This window comes from Prinia subflava, chromosome 12 (genome assembly GCF_021018805.1).
Source record: "Prinia subflava isolate CZ2003 ecotype Zambia chromosome 12, Cam_Psub_1.2, whole genome shotgun sequence".
Lineage (NCBI taxonomy): Eukaryota > Metazoa > Chordata > Aves > Passeriformes > Cisticolidae > Prinia > Prinia subflava.
The window spans coordinates 5,679,551-5,700,252 of NC_086258.1; the positions used below are offsets into that span (position 1 = coordinate 5,679,551).

The 20,702-nt window shown below is 43.8% G+C and overlaps 1 protein-coding gene across 1 annotated transcript; it reads left to right on the forward strand.

Annotated features, from left to right (window-relative positions):
* Nucleotides 1-9,955: 9,955 nt before the first annotated feature.
* SET (SET nuclear proto-oncogene) lies at nt 9,956-17,236 on the forward strand. Its single transcript, XM_063410057.1, has 8 exons — nt 9,956-10,329; nt 11,480-11,537; nt 12,518-12,660; nt 13,312-13,415; nt 13,587-13,700; nt 14,990-15,160; nt 15,257-15,403; nt 16,292-17,236. Exons 1-8 carry the CDS (start codon nt 10,257-10,259, stop codon nt 16,313-16,315), a joined length of 834 nt encoding a protein of 277 aa, XP_063266127.1. The 5' UTR covers nt 9,956-10,256; the 3' UTR covers nt 16,316-17,236.
* Nucleotides 17,237-20,702: the final 3,466 nt, after the last annotated feature.

Below are 20,702 nucleotides of genomic sequence, written 5' to 3' on the forward strand. Positions count from 1 at the left end.
TGCAAAGTTACTGCAAATGTAGAACATGTTCCCTGTATAGTAGTGCATGTCTGGGCTTCTTCTTCCCTGAGGATGAGAAAGAAGCAAACAGCTCCAGACAATGACTGTTCTAAGTAACTGCACTTTGATCCTTTATTCCAATTTCTTTGATTTGCTGGGGTTTCAATATATCAAAGGTATTTCAAGAAATCTTAAATTGCTTTTTTTTTCTGGCCTGGCAGTATCAGATATATGGATGTTTTTGTTTTCACATCATCAGAAATAAGGCAAAATAGGGGATGAGTGGGGGAGGGCTGTTACTTGCCCGAGGCTACCCAGTCTCTCTGAAGTGGCTGCTTTTACAGGGCTGATCTGTGCTTTTTCCTCCTTGTTTCACGAGACAAAGTGTAGGAAGTTTTCACTTTCACATAATCGAGCAAATCAGCGTCAGAAAACAACAAGAGAAGGTTGAGGTAAAGAGAAAACAAAAACAAAAGCGAGGGGAAAGCATCAGAAAAAAGACTGAGCTGAAACAAGAAGCTGCACGCTGGCGTGTGATCGCTGTGACCTGAGCGAAAGAAAGACTCAGAGCTGCAGCTCAGTAAAAATTCCCCCACTAGTGGGTGCAGTCGCTGCCCTCAATTTGTAATAAATGCAACTATTCAGTTCTGTTGAGGCTCCAGACAGGCAAAACAGCAGATTGTACCCAAAAATGGAGAGACGTAACTGAGCCTTCTCCTTTGACACCTTCCCCTCCATTCCTTCCACCCCAAACAGATGCATGTGAAGATGAATAAAATAATATGCACGGATCAATCCGGTCACGAGAAAGAGTTCTTGGACTTAGTCTGGCAGGGAGTGGCTTCACAGGGGATCGATTGCCTTTGGCCATTGATGACTCTGTTCAGAGGAACAGAACTTTACACGTGTTCTCATTTATTCAAAGCAAACCACAGCCAACAAACAAAACTCTTCAACCAACAACAAGGGTTTGTTTCAACAACCCTTTGTTTGTCACTCCATAACCTACTTGTTTCTCCAGCTTCTATAACCAGCAAGACCTAATTCTGTTCCCTGATTGTTCCCATCCTTCCTGTGCACTGCTGAACAGCCCGAGGTGACAGATGTGGTCTGGCTGAGGCCTGGGTACTGAGCTATTGCCTTTGCATTAACCAAAGGATGTAATCTGGAGTTGGAAGCGGCTTTGTGCTGACATTTGTGCTTGTTGAGTATGGACAATATCTGACTGGTTACTCCTGTGTTTTTTTTTTTGTTAGAAATTCACGATTTTAAAATTCACCAAACCTTGAGGGAAGTGATGTCCCCACAACTGTCAGTGTTGAACCCATGTCCATGGACCCCACCAGGTGCTCAGTAGCCTGATGAGGGTTCAGGTTCTCGTGTGGACTCTGTGTGTTACCTCAAGCTGTGTGAATCCCCCAGCTATTTCTTTTCCAGTGCTATCTGTAACAGGCTCATGCATGTTCTCTAATTTGTGACCTCCTTTTCCCTGTCCCCTCTCCCAAATATCCCTGCAAATGCTGTGCCCTTTTTGCTTTGAAAATCTATTTTTCCATCTTAGCAGAAAACGTCAGGTCACTTCTGAAGCCCTGTAACACCAAAAGACGTGATACATTATCAAAAGGATCCATCTCCATCAAAACCATGATCTACTGTACTTTGCAGAATTAGTCGGGGGCTCCTCATAAATATGGGTGGGGTTTCTTGCCCTGTACAGGTATGGTTTTTCCCCTATTTATTCCTTCATGATTAATAATAAGACAAAGATTTTAGTCAAGTGTAAGCAGACCAGGAAGGAGCCAGGGGGAAGCTCTGTGGCAGGTGGCAGCAAGTCACCGCCACAGGGGCACAAAGGCACTGCCAGCAGGGCTGGAATGGCAGGCAGAGCTGGCACGGGGCCGAGTGCCATGGATTGTCCAAAGAGGCATCTGTGAAAGGCTCAGGATCCTGAATCCTGGCTGCCATGGTGCTCTGAACTCGGTGGCAGCTGGGAGTCTCTGCCTTGGGCAGGGGATTGCTGCTGTCAACAAGGTGACTGGCAGTGTCTCTCTCCTTTTGGTCTCAGCAGCCTCTAGTTCCTGCTGAGTTTGTAGCAGCACGTGCAGCATCTCGTCTCAGAAATAAAGGTACAATCTGCTGTGCCACTCCTCAAAGGTACCTGACCCTTTGCAGTGCTGACAGCATGAAAGAAAACAGAGATCCCTTAAAATTAATCCCATATTCAGTAACCATGCATGACTAAAAATTAGTTATCTGTTTTGTACATCACTTCATCAACTCGTATTGTGTCTGTGGCATCTCAAACAGTTGTTGGAATTTTAACTGCTATGTTTAAAGCCAGTGGGTATATTGGAAAGCAATGTGGACAGATATTAATCCTCTAAACAGAACTGGTTCTCCTTTGCAAAAGTGTGGTTTCAAAAAAGGACATTCAGAAATAAGTTGTTACGTTCCACTTGGTACCATCATATTTGTGCTTGTGTAAAGCAAGCAAACAGAATTTGCAGGATAGTTCTGGGTCACTCTTTCAGAAATCTCTAGTCATTTAATTTCAAGCATGCCACTTCCATTTCTGAGATTATTTCTATGAACACTGAATGTTCAATAAATACATCTTACTTTTACTGGGGTATGGATATGTAATTTAAGAGTGGAGAACAAATTAATGTTCCTACCATGTTAGCCAATGCAGCATGAAAGCCAGATTTGCAAGGACTCCTTTTACTGATATAAATTTTACCTCCATTTAGAGAGTTTGCATATTGCCAGGTTAGCTAGACCAGCAAAAACACTTACTGTGAAAGCCACTTCTTAAATGGCAAATAAAAATATCTCGTTTCATTTTTTTTAATCCCAAGTACAACGGAGATTACAAAGAATCCTGTAACGTATTATACAAGCACAGAGAGATAACTTTACAAACTCATGCACTGCAGAAAGATTATCACCTTCTCAAAAGCACATGGAAGATGAAGGGAAGCAGAGTGTCTTGTATAGACAAATTGGATATGTCAGTGTGAGTGTTTTAACTGCTCGTGGAAAATGCCAAGTGATTTGTAATGATCACTTTCTTTTTATCGCCTCCCTTTATCTTGTAGCAGAGTGACAGTCTGGTACTGAGAAATAACAGAATGAACCACCCATGCAGCCCGTTTCTGTAACTTCTTTCTTCAGTATATATGGAGGGTTCCCAGCACAAGTACTGATCTCAGCCCAGCTTGGAAAAAAAAAAAAGAGGGAAAATATGACAAAACAGGGCTTAAGCAGCATGAATGTGGCTCTCTCTGGAGAAGTGTAAAAGACAATTGCACCAATTACATGCTGCTTTTGGAACTCCGTGTAGCCTAAGCCTATTGAAATATATATTTGTGAGCGGGAGTGGAGGGGAAGGAGGATGCTCTGGAATGAGGCCTGGAGCTGGAATGCTGTCGTAAAGGCAGCAGTAGGAGGGAGAGCTATAAACTGGCTGCAGTCCTCAAATTTAAAAAAAAAAAAAAAAAAAAAAAAAAAAAAAAAAAAAAAAGGTCCGGAAACATTTAAATGCCAAATTATGTGACACCTTTAATTCCTGTTTTTTCTTTTGTCCTTAGTTTTCCATTTAATTGACTGAAACTTTTCCTATTTATGCCACCGACTGTATAAGCTGGGCTGACTAAAGGCATTTTTCTTTTCCTCTACCCTGGCCTGACATACTGCTTATGCAACAACTTGCACCTTTAATAACACCAATAAAACCGCATCAGAACGTAAAAACCCCCACCGATTTCTTAGCATCAAGGCCTGAGAGAACTTGCTGCAGTGCTGGCATGTGACAGGAGGCAATTTATGAGGAATTAACTCTGACAGTCACTTTATACAGCTGATTTTCAAAGATCTAGGCACTAAAGATGTGTTAATGAGGGTACTGAGGCTTCATAATTAATTATATTAGCATCTCTTTGTTACTCTCTCCAACAGTAGTGGCTGGTTGACATTTCAATGGGAGTCTGGTGGTATTCTTTGTGATTATTATCCAGGAGTGCAGTTATACCTTAGCTCCCAGAGGGAAACGTTGCATGTAAATGCCGCTGTGAATTGCAGGAGCCTTTGGAGCTCAGTAAAAGCCCTTGAAGGAGACCCCGCTGGAAACTGAATGGATGTCAGTAAAATTTCTCTAGTCTGGAGTCTCTCTTCAGATATGGACTCTCCTCCCCCTTCCTTTCCCTCCCCCCTTCCTTCCACTGAGCTGGTCCTTCTCACAAGGCTTAAGAACAGCAACATCCAGCCCTTGCTGAATGTCGAGTTCCAGACCCCTAAAGGAAGGAACAGTGACCTGAACAAAGCAGTGAACAAAGTAAACCTGAAAATAGGGAATATTTTCACAGGCTTGAATTTTCAGTGCAATAAAACCAGAGCTGCCAGAAGGAGTCCCAGAAGTGGTGAGTCAGATAATAGATGTACGGCTGTGGTGGGAGGGAAATGGTCTCTACTTTGTTTTATACCACCCCACCCCCCCCTTTACAAAGGCAGATGAAATTATTTTCCAGTCATAGCACTGTGAAAACAAACACGGAGTTTAAAGGTTATTTCCTTTGTGTGTTTCTGAGAGACATTAGTTTTGACTCCAAAGGGGAAAGGAAGATGTTTTGTCAATGACCTCAATTTCTACTCTGAAAGTTTTACAGTATCACCTGAGGTGGCAGAGCTGCTCTTTTGTTTACTTATATATTCCACTTGTTTGTGTTAATTTTTAAAAAACTTACAAAAACAAATTGCTGTCTTTTCAGACCAGTTGCAGTTAGAACCTTGTCATGGTTGGACTCAGTTAAGGGCACAGTTTGACAAACACCTCTGCTAAGTGAAACTTGTGTAAAATGTGTTCCTCACTCTTTCATTCCTGTCTTCACGGGACTCTCTTACTTCTAACATTGTTCCTGCATCTGCACCAGGGAACCAGATCAGAGTGCTAGTCTGAGTTTAAGAAAATGGAGTTGTGGGGACTATTTCTAATTGAAATCAGATTCAGATTCAATTTAACACACACCAGAAAAAAAAAATCACTGGCACAATGCAGGAACAGCGTAAAGGGGGAGAGGGGTGGAATGTGTGGTGGGGAATGCTTAAGTAGGAACTTCTACCAAAAAATAGTTTGTCAAACCATGTCCTGAACGACTTTACATTCTTCCAAACCCGAGCCACTCTGCTGTGTGTGCAGGTAGAAACTCACATGCAGGGATTACAGTTGCAGGCCTCTCAGAGCTATTGTAATACCAAAAAATAATAACTGTTCCTACAGACTGACACAATTAACCAAATTCCACTCACAGATCATTGCTGGCAACTCGTGCAGCATTTTATGTAGCTGAAGTTGGAGACCAGTTCTATTCTTGAGTTCCATCTCTGACTCTAATGAGCAATAACTCTGAATAACTCTGGCATTCAGTTCACCTACCAGTAAAGAATTACTTTCCTCACAGAGCTTTTTACATTTAACCAGATTTTTTAAATGAGCTTTGACATTCTCAGATGAAAGGAATAATGTGCACAATGTATTATTATAGCAAAAACTGTATATGACAGATTCCTACATGTTTTCCTGTCTTTTGTCTCACCTTTCCTGTCACCATACTCCTACACGAGACTCAATACACACCGTAAATGTTTGAGTAATACCAACTTCAAACTAATGAATTGTAATTAATGTACTTGTTCTTTGCTGAGCAATATTGTGTGTATTTATTTTTATCTGATACTTTTTGGATAGAGACGGAGGTTACTCCCCCTGAGAGTTCAAATATCAATAGTGCTCTACATAACAAGGGAAGTTTTTAATGATCCCCACAAAGACCGCTGCCACTTGGTAACAAGACAATGGATGAAATACACAGAGTGTAAAATTTTTGCCTCCAGTGCTATTCCCGAAGGACCAAATCTAGAAGTGATAGTCAACTCTGCCTAGGATCCAGCAAGAGTTTTCCTGCTCTAGGACTGAGGAGATGATAAATAATAAGAGTTTTAAGAATTGACCAGAGTCCAGAGTTAAAACCCTGGAAAGCAAACATTTTTGAATTTACTCTGTAGGAATATTGTCTCCCTTTTAATTTCTCTATGAGTGGAGAAGATGGAGAGGATCTTCTGTGTATCTCTGTGCATAAGCACAAGGTACAGATTCATCTAGTCCTCAACATGTCTGAAAAGCTTATGCCTCATGTTCAGAAATGTCTAAGGTTTCATTGACTTTCAATTCAATAGTTTAAAGAGTATTTTGTCTGCCTCTTTGCCTCTAGTACCTGGGAACAAGCATAGGTGTGATGTGACCATACATCTCTTCATGGATTACAAGGAGGTGCTCTGGTAAGTTAAAGATGTTGTGTAGAAAAAAATAAAAGTCAATTTTGCAACGACGTCTAATGGAAATTTCATAAGGGGAAAAAACTCATAATACAAATAGGATCACTGGGTTTCTTCAGTGACATATTGTTAGTCACTGCCTGTTGTCTGTGTTGCTGAACTGCTGTCCTCCTTCAAGGCAATTATCAGCCCCGAAATATTTTCATCCGAAGGTTTAAACTGCAACAACTGTGAGGACATGTGGAAGATTCCTCTGTCGTTATCTCACCCTTCAGTTCTAACACGAATGCTTGACTGGGAAGGTCTGTGACTCGAGGAGATGAATAAACAGTTGGAGCTGGTATTTGACTGGTTAATGCCTGTGCCAAACCGTGTGTGCAGTGCCTGGGAGGCTCAGCAGTTCCCCAGGGCTGTCAGACTGATCACACACAGCAAACCAGCCCCGTGTCTCTGCCTGTGGCTCCCAGCAAGCCCTGATGTGCCAGTCAGGCTTCGCTATCAAGTACAAGCTTGTGTGTTCTTGAAATGGGCCTTCAACTCACAGGTGTACTCAGCTCTCATATACTCTAAAAATTTGTCTTGCACTCCAAGGGGGATTGTTTTTCATACAGAGCCCAAGCCTGCAAGTTCTCTGTGGAAAACCAGGCTCCCAGCATAGATGTACAATTGTTAAGCAGTTGGTTGCATTTCAGTGATGGTAAAATGATCCTTGTTTTATATTTCTCTACAATAATTTCCAATTCTTTGGAAGTCTGTGAAATGATGCGTTGCTGTTAATTACATTGACTTACTTGTATGATCATCTATATACCCATTTTGTCTTGCAGAAATACTTAGGAGGAGATGTAATCTTTTTTTCACACATCACTGCATTGTATTGGAGAGGATTTTAGCACATTTTCTGATTTCATTTGCCAAATTGTGGGTTCAAGTTTAAAATTTACAGCTGACTTGACATTCCAGAAAGTAAGCATGATTACCAATTATGTCTCTGTCTTGTAGTAACACATCTAACCAAGGAAAGAAATGCTGGAGATCTGAACTTTAACTTCAAGGAGTAAATATGAGATTTCCTTTACAAAGAAAGGAAATTGACTCTGTTTAGTCAATTCTTGAGGAAAATGTGCAGTTATAACTGTACATTTAAACCCTCAACAGTTATTCAAGGACTAAAACTGCCTTAGAGGTTAGTTACAGGTCATGAAAACATTAGAAAGATTTGAAGGGAGGTAACTGAATATTTATCAATAAACCCTCTACATTTTTGAGGGTTCTTTTGTTACTGTCTCACGGATAGTAAACTCATATTCTTTTAATATTTACATGTATTTATATTCTTTTTAATATTTATATATAATCAACATACCCTTTTTTTGTTGATAACAGCTAGTTTTAGGGTAGTAAGAACAGATCTTGGAAATGTTTTTTAACAGTACAGCAGTTAAAATTAACGATTACTTGGTTTTAGATACATCAGTGTATCACCATAATCGTGTACTTCAGGATTACCTGGTAATTTATAGACTAAACAAGGGGTTCTAGTAGGGAACTGACAGGTGCCACTTGTTCCTGCTTGGAACGAGCTTTCAGACTTGCCATCTGTATTTCAAATTCTAGACCTTCAAAGACTAATCTAGAGAAATACAATATAGTAAATTACAGATGAGAGGGAAAAAACCCAAGCAGATACAACTGCATAGTCAAGAGACCCAAATGAAACAGAAGGAAGAAAACCAAGCTACACACATGAGTTTACCTTATCTGAATTGGAAGATATTAATCATATTAATCAATCTTGGGACATGCAGACAGAATAAGGAAAGAGCCCATGCTGTGATGGGCTTCAGGAGGGCCTTGAGACATCCCCCCTTTGGGAAGGATTTCATAATCCTGCATTTATAAAGTTGGGATGCTTTGCTTACCTTTTATGTCCAGCGGCTGCAATTGCTGTTCGTGAAAGCAGAGGAGTAAGAGATGCAAGTAAGCTCCTCTCTCCTGCTGTTTGCACAGGGAAGCACAACACAAACCCTGCACACGGGGCAGCCCTTGCTGGTGGCAGTGGAAACAAGGACGGAGCATGTGGGAAGTGACAGCTGAGAATACAAAAGAAAAAACAATGGGGATTTGGAAGCAACAGGTGGGAGCAGGATTCAGAAAAGTACAGTCAAAACTTCTGAGGAGGCAGGAACTAATCCAGGCCTCACTGAGTAGGTCCAGTAGAAGAGCAACTGGAAGAGGCAAAACAGGAAATGAACAGGAAGACTATGCTGGTGTTGTATGACTGGGGAAGCAAATACAGACAGCAAATTCCTACTTCATCAAAACTACACTTGTATCTTAACCCGATTTGTATCCTGACACTCATCTGTCAATGATACACTGCTGCTTTTGATTGAAAAGAGTGACTTGGCTATTCCTTTAAGAGCAAACGCAGGCGAGCTGTAGCTGTGGAGCTGCACTGAGCTCCATGACATGACAGGTGGACAGGAAAGGGACAAAAAGGGTTATTTAAAGTCTGCCTGCTCTCGGTGCAGTGGCAGGTGTGCTGGCAGACAGCTCTGTGACCTTCTGGAGTCCAGCTCCCCAGTAACTGAGCTGGATGTGACTGACAGGGCTCTGTGCCCTCAACACAGCATGTCCCAGGTTATTTATATGGGTTTGTTTAGTCTCGAGGAGGCTCAGGGGGCACCTCATTGCTCTCCACAGCCACCTGAAAGGAGGATGCACTGAGGTGGGGACCCGGCTCTTCTGCCTGGCCTTAAGCTGAGACGGGAGATTCTGATAAGATATTTGAGAGAGATTTTTCCCTGCTAAGGTGCCATGCATTGGAATAGGTGGAGTCACCATCCCTGGAGGTGCTCAAGAGGTGTCTGGATCTGGCACTGGGTGATGTGCTTTAATGGCTTCGGGGGTTACGATGGCAGTACTCGGTGAACACTGGACATGATGTTCTTAAAAGGTCTCTTATCTTGGTAATTCCATGATTACTTTGTGCCATGACCCAGGTAAGGCAGGCAGTGCAGGAAGACGTGGATCCCACATCCCAGAGCACGGCAGGCTGGAAACGCGACCTCACTCCCGGCAGGGAGGCGCTGAGCCCAGTCCCGGGGGAACGCCTCAGGCAGCGGGACCGCAGCCTACTGAGCACCTTTTGAGAATCGAGTAAATCCATTTGTGCCCTCGATGTCCCCCGGCAGGGGGAGGGAGCGGCCCCATCCCGGCCGCACCAAGGGCTCGGTGTCTCCACGGGCCGTGGGGGGATGGAACGAGGGGGGGGGAAACTCACCGGGCCTCGCGCGCGCCGCCACACCGAGGGCGCGCGGGCACGTGCAGCGCACGCATGCGCGGCCCTTTCTCCTACACGCCCGGCGCGCGCCCCCGCCCTCCCGCGCGCGCCGTCCTCTGTGTCTCCGCGCCGCGGTCACGCCCCCCAGCGCCCTCCGACCAATGGGCGCCCGGCTTGGGGCGGTCGGGGGGCGCGGCCTCTCTGCGGCTGCGCACGCGGGGCCTCCCCGGCGTGTGTGTGTGCGCGGAGCGCAGTGCGCCTGCGCATCGCACCGCCCGCGGCACAGCGCGCCCGGGGCGGGGGGCTCGGCGCGCACGCGCGTTGCGGCCGCCGTGGCCCGGCCGGGCGGGGGGGGCCGCGCATGCGCGCCGCGTGCCCGCCCCTCGCCAGCAGCAGAGGAGGAGGCGGCGGTGGCGGCTCTGGGCGAGGGAGCGCGAGGGGAGTGAGAGGCGCCGTTGCCGCTCCGGTATCCGGCAGGACCGCGCGGAGGAGGCGGGAGCGCCCCGGCGGCGGAGGGACCTGAGTGGCGGCGGCAGCAGCAGCAGCAGCAGCAGGAGGAGTCAGTGCCCGGCCCCCCCCCGCGCAGCCCCATTGCAGCCCCCCCCCTCCCTCCCGCCCTCCGCGCTCCGCAGCCACCAACATGTCGGCGCCGGCGGCCAAAGTCAGTAAGAAGGAGCTGAACTCTAACCACGATGGGGCCGACGAGACCTCAGGTGAGGCCGCGCCGGGGGCGGGACGGGAATGGCGGCAGCCGGCGCGGCCTCCGCCTCGCGCCGACCGCCATTTTCCCCCGCCGCACGGGCCGCGGCCGCGCCGGGGGCGGGCGGAGCGCGGGCCCGGCCGGGCGGATGTGCAGGCCCGGCGGCGGCGGGAGGAGGCCATGTTAGCGCCCTTTTGTCTGCGCTGCCGGCCCGGCTTCCCTCCCCGCGGGGCCGGGCGGGGGGCGCTGCGGCTCGGCGGAGCAGCGGGACCCCCCCGCCGCCCCTCCCGGAGCAGCATCCGCGGAGCCTCATTGTGCTCCGCCGCCGCCGCCATGATGCGCCGCCGCCTCCCGCGCCGGCCGCGGCCGCGTGGTGCTGCCGGGCCGCGCGGGGATGGAGCGGCGGAGACACGCGGTGCTGGGGCCGCCCGCGCCGTCCCACGTGCGATCTCGGCTTTTAAAGGTCGGGGCGCCTTCCCCACGTGCGTCCCCCGCGTCCGCGAGGAGAGAGTCAGAGCTGTCTCCCAGCTCGGGCCGGGCCGTGCGGGACGCGCACCGGGCGCTGCTCCGCTCCAGCCGCTTCCCGCTGCTGCTCATTCATCTCCCGCGCGGTGGGTAAACAGCGCTCCGTAACCCAGGCCTCGGCCAAACTTGGTCCAGAGGAAGTGCCCATTGGAAAATACCTGCCAAACGGCGGCTTTCGCGTGTCTTTCATTTGTAACCCTCCTTTCGAACGTTCCTTTCGGTTTTTGCAAGGTAGCATGTGCCCAGATAGGCTATTTCTAGTGATATTTCATTGCTCTTTAAATTACTTTACCTTTCTTCAAATGTGTCGGTCGTAGCGAATGCAGCTTATTACTTTTTAATTAAATTATTATTGAGTGATGATTTAAGTGTGCTTATAAAACAGTGTAGCGGGATGTGAGCTGTGGTTTCTAGGGGGAAATCACTTTAAGGGCTGTTTTGTCAAACTTCGCTGCACTTCAGCTGCAGCACAGCATTTAAAGCTGGTGCTTTGAGGTCTTGTAACTCCTGTGACATTTATAAGAAATACCTGAGAATTTCTACAGTAGATCACTAGAGAATGTCTCAAAGAGAAACCCCAGGTGATTTGTCAGGCTTTTGAATGAAGGGATATTGACACGTTTTCATTTGTTTTTCAGAAAAAGAGCAACAGGAAGCAATTGAACACATTGATGAAGTACAGAATGAAATAGACAGGTAAACATTATCTAACTTTTAAAATGTTTTAGCAGAAACCAGCAAAAGTGAAAGTGTTTAGTAAAGTGAGCACTCAGTAGTACTCACTGTCTTTGAACTCTGCCTAGATATACCTGTGTTCTGACTTTATTAGAGACATTAAAATAACAAAGAAATGTCCTGGTTTCTTGCTTAATTGTCTATAATTAAAGAGGTAGAACTTGAGTTTAAAAATTTTAATTAATTGTGGTATTTTTGCTAATAGAAATGTATTTCTCAGTGGCTTCTCAAGTTAATATGTAAGCTATTTGGCTAAAATATTTTGCTCTTAGCAAGCAGAACCAAACACATGGCTGAAAAGCCAGCTTTTATTATACATTTTTATTATAATATTCATGTGCTTGTGCAATAATACACGGAAAATGGCTCTGAGATGTTAATTTTGTATGCCCAAGCTCTTGGGACTGTGGGTTCTGTGTCAGTCCCTGCCTTCATGTTCTCTCCATACCCAGTGCCCTACAAGGGCTGCAGGTGACTGCTGGGGCTGTGAACGTTTGAAGCTGTTGCAGTATCAAGGCTTTGGCTTTTTACAACAACAGTTCAATTTTAAGTCTTCAGATTTTACTTGCACAGGGTGCAGAAAGCTTCCTTGCCTGTCTAAAAGTTATAGTGAGGTGATAGGGCTGTGTTACCCATCTGCAGGTTTTATGCAGACAAAATGTTCACGAGGTAAAACACTGTTTTCCTTTGCATAAATAAAGGTCCACCTCTGCAGAATGTTCAAGGTGTTTAGGAGGTTCCATTCAGATCAGGGAGATTGCTTCTGGCAGAGTGTTTTTTAACAGTTGTTACAGCTCTAAGCTTCTGGGTTTTTTGGGACACTTCATCTGCACAATATGGCAGACTGGTCTTATCAAACCCTTTCAACTTTTAGTTAACTGCTCTGATGTGTCCTTAAATCCCAGTTCTCTCAGTGGTTAACATGGCTCTTTCTGTTACAGACTGAATGAACAAGCCAGTGAGGAAATTTTGAAAGTAGAACAGAAATACAACAAACTCCGCCAACCATTCTTCCAGAAGAGGTCAGAATTGATCGCCAAAATCCCGAATTTCTGGGTAACAACATTTGTCAACCACCCACAAGGTACATTCTTAGTAGCCTCTTTTTTCCCCCTGTAAATTCAGTGTTTGCTTGCTTGTTATATAAGTGTCTTAAAGCTCTAAGGGTCTTGTGGAGTTGTTACTAAGCACACAAAACACCTCCTTTCTGTCCTGGATTGCATTTTTTAAGCTTTTTCTTTGTTGCACTTGTTGAACCAAAAGAACATCTTGTTTACTAAAACACTTCAATCCTAATTTTTTTTCGTACATTTTAAATTGCAATGTAAAATTTAAAATTCCCACTTTATTCAGTTCATTGGGAACTTGAAGCAAAAAAAAAACAACACCACCAACAAAAATTATTCTAGATTGTTTGGGTGTTTTTTGACTTGGAAGTGAGCTCCTCGGGACTTTTCCTGGTTTAGGGGTCACCCTAGGACAAGATTCCTGACAATAAACTTTATACAAAACAAGTTTGTAGACTGCTTAGATTGGGCAAACTACATGCATGAAAATCTGTTTCAGAGGGAAGGGTGGGTATGTGTGGGTAGGCTGTTGGCTTGAAAAGAAAGAGCCATGAGAGGTTGGCTTGGACAGATGTATTGCTTTTTAGATCTTCCTGGCTATCAGTTTCCCATGTTTTGCCTGGCTGTTTCATGGCTTTGTTAATGTGGGGTTCCTCCTTCTCTCTCAGTATCTGCACTCCTGGGAGAAGAAGATGAGGAAGCACTGCATTACTTGACCAGAGTTGAGGTGACAGAATTTGAAGACATCAAATCAGGTTACAGAATAGATTTTGTAAGTACTTTAAATGATCTATTCACTTGTGATTTTGCTGTAGTTTTTTAATGTAATTGGTTGTTGGGTTGTAGTTTATAACTTAAATCTCTGCAGTTACCTGTTTAGTGCCAGGTTTGACTCGTGTGTTTCCATGTTGTGGGTTCTAACTCTTCGCTTTCCACTCTGCAGTATTTTGATGAGAATCCCTACTTTGAAAATAAAGTTCTCTCCAAAGAGTTTCACCTCAATGAAAGTGGAGACCCATCTTCAAAATCGACTGAGATCAAATGGAAATCTGGAAAGGTATGTATTGCATCTGGGAGAGCACAAGTGTGACCAAGTGAAAACAGTACCAAATACTTGTCTCTTGGCCAGGATCTAGACTGTGTTGTGTTGTTATTAAGCAACAATATGTTTGTTTACTATTAAATGAAAAATTCCAAGGACAGCAGGTTTAGGTAGATCAGATAGCAGTGTGTGATCTTGTTTTATATTTTTCTCTGTTTCCTCAAGTTCATTTCCAAAACCCACATATTTTGTAGAATTTGCAGCCACAATAATGTGGGCATGCCTGTCACCCAGGCAGTGTTCAGGCATTATTCATTTACTGCAGTTCATTTCTGTAGAAGTTAAAAGTACTTCAGTGTTATCCTGAAGATTTTGAACTGAGTTTTTAAAAGTAGAACTGAGGGTTGCAGTTAAATTGCTGCTTGTTTTGTCACTCTCAGACCAAGGAGAAAATGTAATGTTTTTCTTATTGAGAACTAGAACTTTTGTACCAGAAATTGCATTCCTGTGCAGACCGGTGATCTTTACAATACACCACAAAATCAGTGTGAATTCTGCTGTTGTTCTTCCTTAAACAGTCTAAACCTACAAATGTTGTCATTCTGTCAGGAGGAAAAAAAAAAAAAAAAACCACTAGAAGTGTGGTGTAACCATATGCTCAAAGAAATAATTGCTTTAATTTCAGACTTAACAAAAAGATTGTTGCAAACTTACTACACTTCTTTTCTAGGGTAAGGTGATAGATACAGACCTTACATGTGTTCTTGTGACCATATGTTTTAGCAGTTTCTGTGGGGGTTTTTTGCACTTACTACAGAGTGGCCTGAAGACTTCAGAGTGCAAGTCTTAGGCAAAAGGGCCTAGGTAGAGCTTTATCTCCAGGTGAACAGAGAGCTTAGAGGTGTGGAGACTTTCTTTAATTGGCTGTATTTAGTAGTTGCTGCAATTACAACTCCTCTGAGTGGGTGTTGTGAGACCTTGTAAGTTCAGTGTGTCATTAAACACTTGTCATGCTTGTGTTCCCTGAGATAGGGAAAAGTAAATCAAGTGTGAGATTCTGTGAATTTTCAGTGGAGGCCGCTGAAAGAAACAAGTGGATTTCCTGTTCCCTCATGTTCATGAGAAATGCAGTGTCTTTTGTCAGTTGTTTGGGTTTCAGATGTGTTTTACAGATGTACCCTTGAAGGGAGAGGGGAAAGTGACCTCTTAGGGTTGTTTAGACAAGTACATTTTTAAATGGTGCTTATAGGGATAAAAATGCCATGGCAAGACGACTTTAGGGAACTTCTTAACTTTCTTTTCAGGACCTGACAAAACGTTCAAGCCAGACACAGAACAAAGCCAGTAGGAAGAGGCAGCATGAAGAGCCAGAAAGCTTTTTCACCTGGTTCACTGACCACTCTGATGCAGGGGCTGACGAGCTAGGAGAAGTCATCAAGGATGACATCTGGCCAAATCCCCTACAGTACTACTTGGTAAGTACAGCCCTGAGCTGGGCATCTGCACCCACCACAGCTCTGTGAGAGAGTGAATTTGGTCACTGTAGCTGATGTTGCAAATGTGTCTTCAAGGTTCCTGATATGGATGATGAAGAGGGGGAGGGAGAGGAGGATGACGATGATGATGAAGAGGAGGAAGGATTAGAGGATATTGATGAAGAAGGAGATGAAGATGAGGGGGAGGAAGATGAAGATGATGATGAGGGAGAAGAAGGAGAGGTGAGTAATCTTGCCCTTCATGCCATTCATGTGGTGTTTGAGAGGGATCTTGTAGGAACACCAAGCCATTGTGACAAAGGTGGACTGGTTCTTTTCTGCACTCCAAGGTGTGAGAACTGTGACTACATTAACTCGAGTGGTTTCAGGTAGTAATAGGTATGTTTGTGTATAGGAGAGACAGTGGAAGTACATGGTTTCAGCAAATTTGTAAGGGAAGTGCTCTAGGAGAACTGGGATATTAATATGACAAAATTCTTACCTCATTACTGAGCATTCTAGCAATGCTTTACATCTAAATGGCTTTTGTTGATGCATCCAGTCATCCTTCCCACTTGTTGGATTATTTCTCCTCATGACCAGCCTAGCTAAGACTTTGTTGGGTTCAGGAATTAGGAATTGTTTTAGTAGTAAGTGGGGTTCCAGGGTCAGCATCTCGGGTGTTGGGAACTTGGTTCAGAATGTCTTTGTTTCTCAGAACTGGGCGTGGTGTGTCTGACTTCCAGCAGCAGTGGGACGAGGGCTGCTCTGGGCTCTCTCTAACCTAGAATTTGGCATGTGAAAGGTGAAGCATTTTGTTCTTCAGAGTTTTAAATGAGGGGGGGGAAAGATGACCCCTTCACTTTTCACATGTTAAACTCGTGTCAGTGCTTGTAGTGATTCTAAGTCCCAGTTTCTCAAACCTCTGATGTTTTCCTTGGGACAGCCAGGTAGTGAGTGATTTCTGTGTGGTCAGTAGCTGGGCACCCAGGGCAAGTGTTCCCATCCTTTAGTGAGGGAAGAGAAGATCACACAGCACCATGAGTGGCACTGTAGAATGTTCTGGTCACTGCATTTGCAATCTGAAGTTTAGTGATTAGATTTATTTAATTGTTGCTTATCTTTCAACAGGAGGATGAAGGAGAAGATGACTAATTGAACACTGATGGATTCCAAACCCCCTTTTTACCTTTTTAATTTTTCTCCAGTCCCTGGGAGCAAGTTGCTGTCTTTTTTTTCTTGTGCTCAGTCGCCTTGTTCTCTTGAGGTCTCTTTTTCTCTCCTCTACACCATGGTTCACAATTTATTTTGGGGAAATACCTTGAGCAGAATCCAGTGGAAAAGAATCTACCAGTTTCTGTTTCAAGTTCATTTTTATCCCTTTCTGTCTCAAAACAAAAACTGTTTATGAATTCAACACACCATGTTCTGTGGGAAAAAAGAAAACCTTCTGCTCCCTTCACTCTGCTGGAAGCTGAAGAGTGCTAGGCCCCTGTGTAGTAGTGCATAGAATCTAGCTTTTTTCCTTCTTTCTCTGTATATTGGGCTCAGAGATTACACTGTGTCTCTATGTGAATATGGACAGTTAGCATTTACCAACATGTATCTGTCTACTTTCTCTTGTTTAAAAAAAAAAGAAAAAAAAACTACAAAAAAATAAAAATAAAAATGGGGTTATAGAAGGTCAGCCGGGGTGGGTTTCAGATGTTTGGGTGGGTTAAGTGGGCATTTTGACAACATGGCTTCTTCTCCTTTGGCATGTTTAATTGTGATGTTTAACAAACATCCTTGCAGTTTAAGATGACACTTTTAAAATAAAATCTTCTCCTAATGATGACTTTGAGCCCTGCCACTTGATGGAGAATCAGCAGAACCAGTAGGATCTTATTTGGAATTGACATTCTCTATTGTAATTTTGTTCTTGTTTATTTTTAAATTCTTTTTTTTTTGGTGGTTTTTCTTTTTTTTCTTTTTGGTTTTTTTTTTGTTTCACTGGAAAGGAAAGAAAGATGCTCAGTTTTAAACGTTAAAGTGTACAAGTTGCTTTGTTACAATAAAACTAAATGTGTACACAAAGGGACTGGTTGGTCTTCACTGAAAGAAACAGTTTGTATATCCTATTTAGAACTTGCTTGTAGTTTCTTGGAATTTTTAGGGGCATTTTGTCAGTATCTCTGTAGTGCAATGCAGCCTTGTGGTTGTGTGGACTGAACCAGTTCATGTCGTTTCCACTATTTCAGTACCTGTAAAGTGTTTCCTTTGGTAGTTCCTACTGCACACTGACTCCTGAGTTCCCTGCAGGGTCATGTGCTGTGTGTGAAGACACAGGTGTTAAATTCATGTTTTGCAAAAAGGAAAGTCACTTGATTTGTAGAACTTCCAGTAATTTCCAGTACATCAGTTTGCATGAAAATGCCATGCAAGTTCAGAATAAAAAGACCAAGGGGTGGTCTTAAAATATTTGGGTGGTTTTGTAAGTCTTTTCAGTTGAAAACAAATCTTAATTGCAAGCTAATTTGCGGGCTGTTTCAAAGAGCAAGATTCTTAGTAAAGTTCATGTATAAAAAATTGCTACTTCACTGCTTTTTTTTTTTTCTTGGTAGCAGCATGTATATGTGCTTTAGATACACTGTACTCTCATTTTAAGAGACTGCATTTGAGAAACTTGTAACAATTTCACATAAGAGGTTGTTGGAACTGGTATTCCACAAAATGTAATGGAAGTTGTTTAAACATGCTTTGCTTTTGAAATATTTAAAAAAAATGTTCTATCAGCTCATCTGAAATTCAAACAGCTCTTTGGATGTGTAGAAAAGACTGTCTTCTGGGAAGACTTGTTATATTCTCTGATTCCTTTTCCTCACAGAATCTGCTGTAGTAAAATTCAGCTTTTTTTGATGCTTTAGAATACACTTGGCAGAACAAGATCAGTGTGTGGTTGAGACGTGCACAAATAACATGTGTGAGGGAAAACATTCTGTAAGTGTGTGGTCCAGCTTGGATTCAGTCCAGTTATCAGAGACAATGCAACGTCCAGTCTCATGTGATCAATGCAAAAATAAGACAACCATGTACTTTATTCCATCTCAACAAAAGCTTCTGCCCTCATCCTGCTTTGCAGAGCCAAGTACAACGTTGATCAGTAATGGTCTCTTACCATCTAGAGAGAGAAGGAACAAAACCCATGAAGTCCTGTAAATTTTAGTGTTTTTTAATTTGATTCCTTTTTGTTGTAAGATTGAAAATAGCTTCCTGTTGTGGTAGAGGGTCGATGTGCTGTTACTTGCCATGATGCCTCATTACTTAATTTTTATGTAGTCTTAATTGTAGTTCCTCAAGGAAAATAATCTTTGGCTAGTCTTGAATGCTTTAGGAAAAATATTGTGCCGTTGTTGTTCCATCCCTGTTGGTTACTAGCAGAAAACTTATAAAAACTGTTTTGAAAGTAATCAAAGCTTCAGGCTCTGTAAAGTCAAATACCAGGAACAAGAAATGAGAAGTCTGGATAATTAAATGCTACTTAAGAGATTTTTTTCTTGCGCATTCTTTAGGATTTTACAGGGTGCCAAAATACTCTTGCTACTGTACTGATAATACTGAATTTGCTGTGAAACTTGAGGGTTTACTCTTGGCAATGGCTAAAGAGTAAACTAACATGGTAAAAGAATAAACCATATTAGTTAAATGTTATTTAACTTTTTTTTTCTAGCGTGGAAATGATTAGGGATTAACACAATTCTGCAATGCTGAAGAAATACTACAGCTGGCCATCGTGTGCTCTGACTGTTCACTTAATGTCTAATTTGGCTGAATATATGTAATGGGTGTCCATTTTTACTGGATTTATTTTATATGTGTATAAAGAGCTTTTAAAAAGACATCCACCTTGAATAACAATGGGATATTCGTTCTTATTAAATATCTAACATTAATTCCCCACTGCCTGAGCTCCTCACATCCAGTTAATCCCACCATGTGAAATTTGTCACAGGTGATAGCTGACTTCGGGTTTTTTTGGCCTGAATTTCCAGGGTTAGAACATAGAGTTGGCAGCAGTTTAATAAAGGTGAAGCTGCTGTGGTAGGGCTATATGGCCTGACTATCTCAAAGGTTATTTTAAAGTTTAATTGCTATAAAATGGAATCTTCTGTCTGTAATTTCTAGTGCCAAAGGAAACAAATACATCTGAGTGTGTAAATACAGTTAGAAAGGTTTGGGGTTTTTAAAGAGATTATCTCTGTACTTATTCATATTTGTCGACATCGTTTCTGTCCCTGTAAACAGGCATTATCTGAATCAATTTCTCAGTCATTTATGATAAATCATTTGAATCTGTAAGCTCTTTGTACCACACTAAAGCAGGTGCATAGGGATAGTACTTTGTTTATTGGATACTGTTCCTGAATTTTGAAGCCATGTTGTTTTTTGTTTTGTTTTTGTTTTTTAAAGAGAATGAAATCAATGAAATAATTTCTCTGCTGTACCTTCAAGCTATCCTTCTGTTTGAAGGAATTAAATACATTTAACTGTTACTTGATGTTACCATTTCTAAGAGTCTTTTTCAAAAGAATCAGGTTTTTTAGTCCCAAACTCTGCACCATCTTTCACGGATGAGGTGGACAGTGTTTGCTTCTCCTTTACGGAGAAATGAGGGGAGGTCACAAGTGACTGGTACACGACACTCGGTTTCTGTGGGAAACAGATGTATGCTTAATGTCCTTCCTCCCTCTCCTGGATTAAAAATTGAAACTTTTAAGACTTTTTCGTGATCCTCACCTTCCCCGCATGCATGTGCTCTCTCGGGTATACACGGAGGACAAGGTCAGGACGCACCTTTAGCCCCCGCCCTGCTCCGGGAACCCCCAAAGAGCCCGCAGCGCTCCCGGGCCGCGGCCGCTGCCCCTTGCCGGCTCCTGGGCAGGACCTGCCCCGGGCCCATCCCCGGCTTCGGGATGGTGCCCGCGGGCTCCTGGAGGGGCCCGCCGTGCTCTCAGTTGTGACTCACCTTCCCGCGGGACAAGGGGGTTACCGAACTGCTGATCCCACCCACTGCCCACTCTCTCCGCAGGATTGCGGGGCACAGCTGAACCACGCCAGGGTCAGCCTCTGGGATCACCCGGGAGCTGGGAGCCAGCCCTTTCCCTCAAGGCTGGGGAACTGCAGCTCGCCAGCATCCCTGAACTGTCCTCTGCCCTTCCTGTGCCTCCCCTGGAGGGTCTGAGGCCCGAAGGAAAGAGGGGGAAGGCGCTGGATGAACCCCGAGGGCGTGGTGGGCAAAGGACCCCTGGAGGCACCGGCCCAACCAGAGCCCCCCAAGCACATCCCCAAACACAGCCCCGATCCCGACTGCTGGAGGCGTGCACACATCCCTGCTCCTCTGGAACTCAGCCTACACTTACTACTTGGATTTTCCCCTTTCCAGTATTTCCACTGAATGAACAGTCAAATTAAAATAATTGCTTAAACACTACAGAGAGCCTGGACCATGTTCTAAATAGCATCAGGTTTCTGAAGGGTTTATATTAATCAAATGCACTTGCTT

Bases quoted from the DNA above. Each gene is read 5' to 3' on its own strand.
- SET (XM_063410057.1), top strand. From the start codon at position 10,257: ATGTCGGCGCCGGCGGCCAAAGTCAGTAAGAAGGAGCTGAACTCTAAC. The intron at 10,330-11,479 runs GTGAGGCCGCGC...TTTGTTTTTCAG, and splicing joins TGGGGCCGACGAGACCTCAG to AAAAAGAGCAACAGGAAGCA. The intron at 12,661-13,311 runs GTACATTCTTAG...CTTCTCTCTCAG, and splicing joins ATTTGTCAACCACCCACAAG to TATCTGCACTCCTGGGAGAA.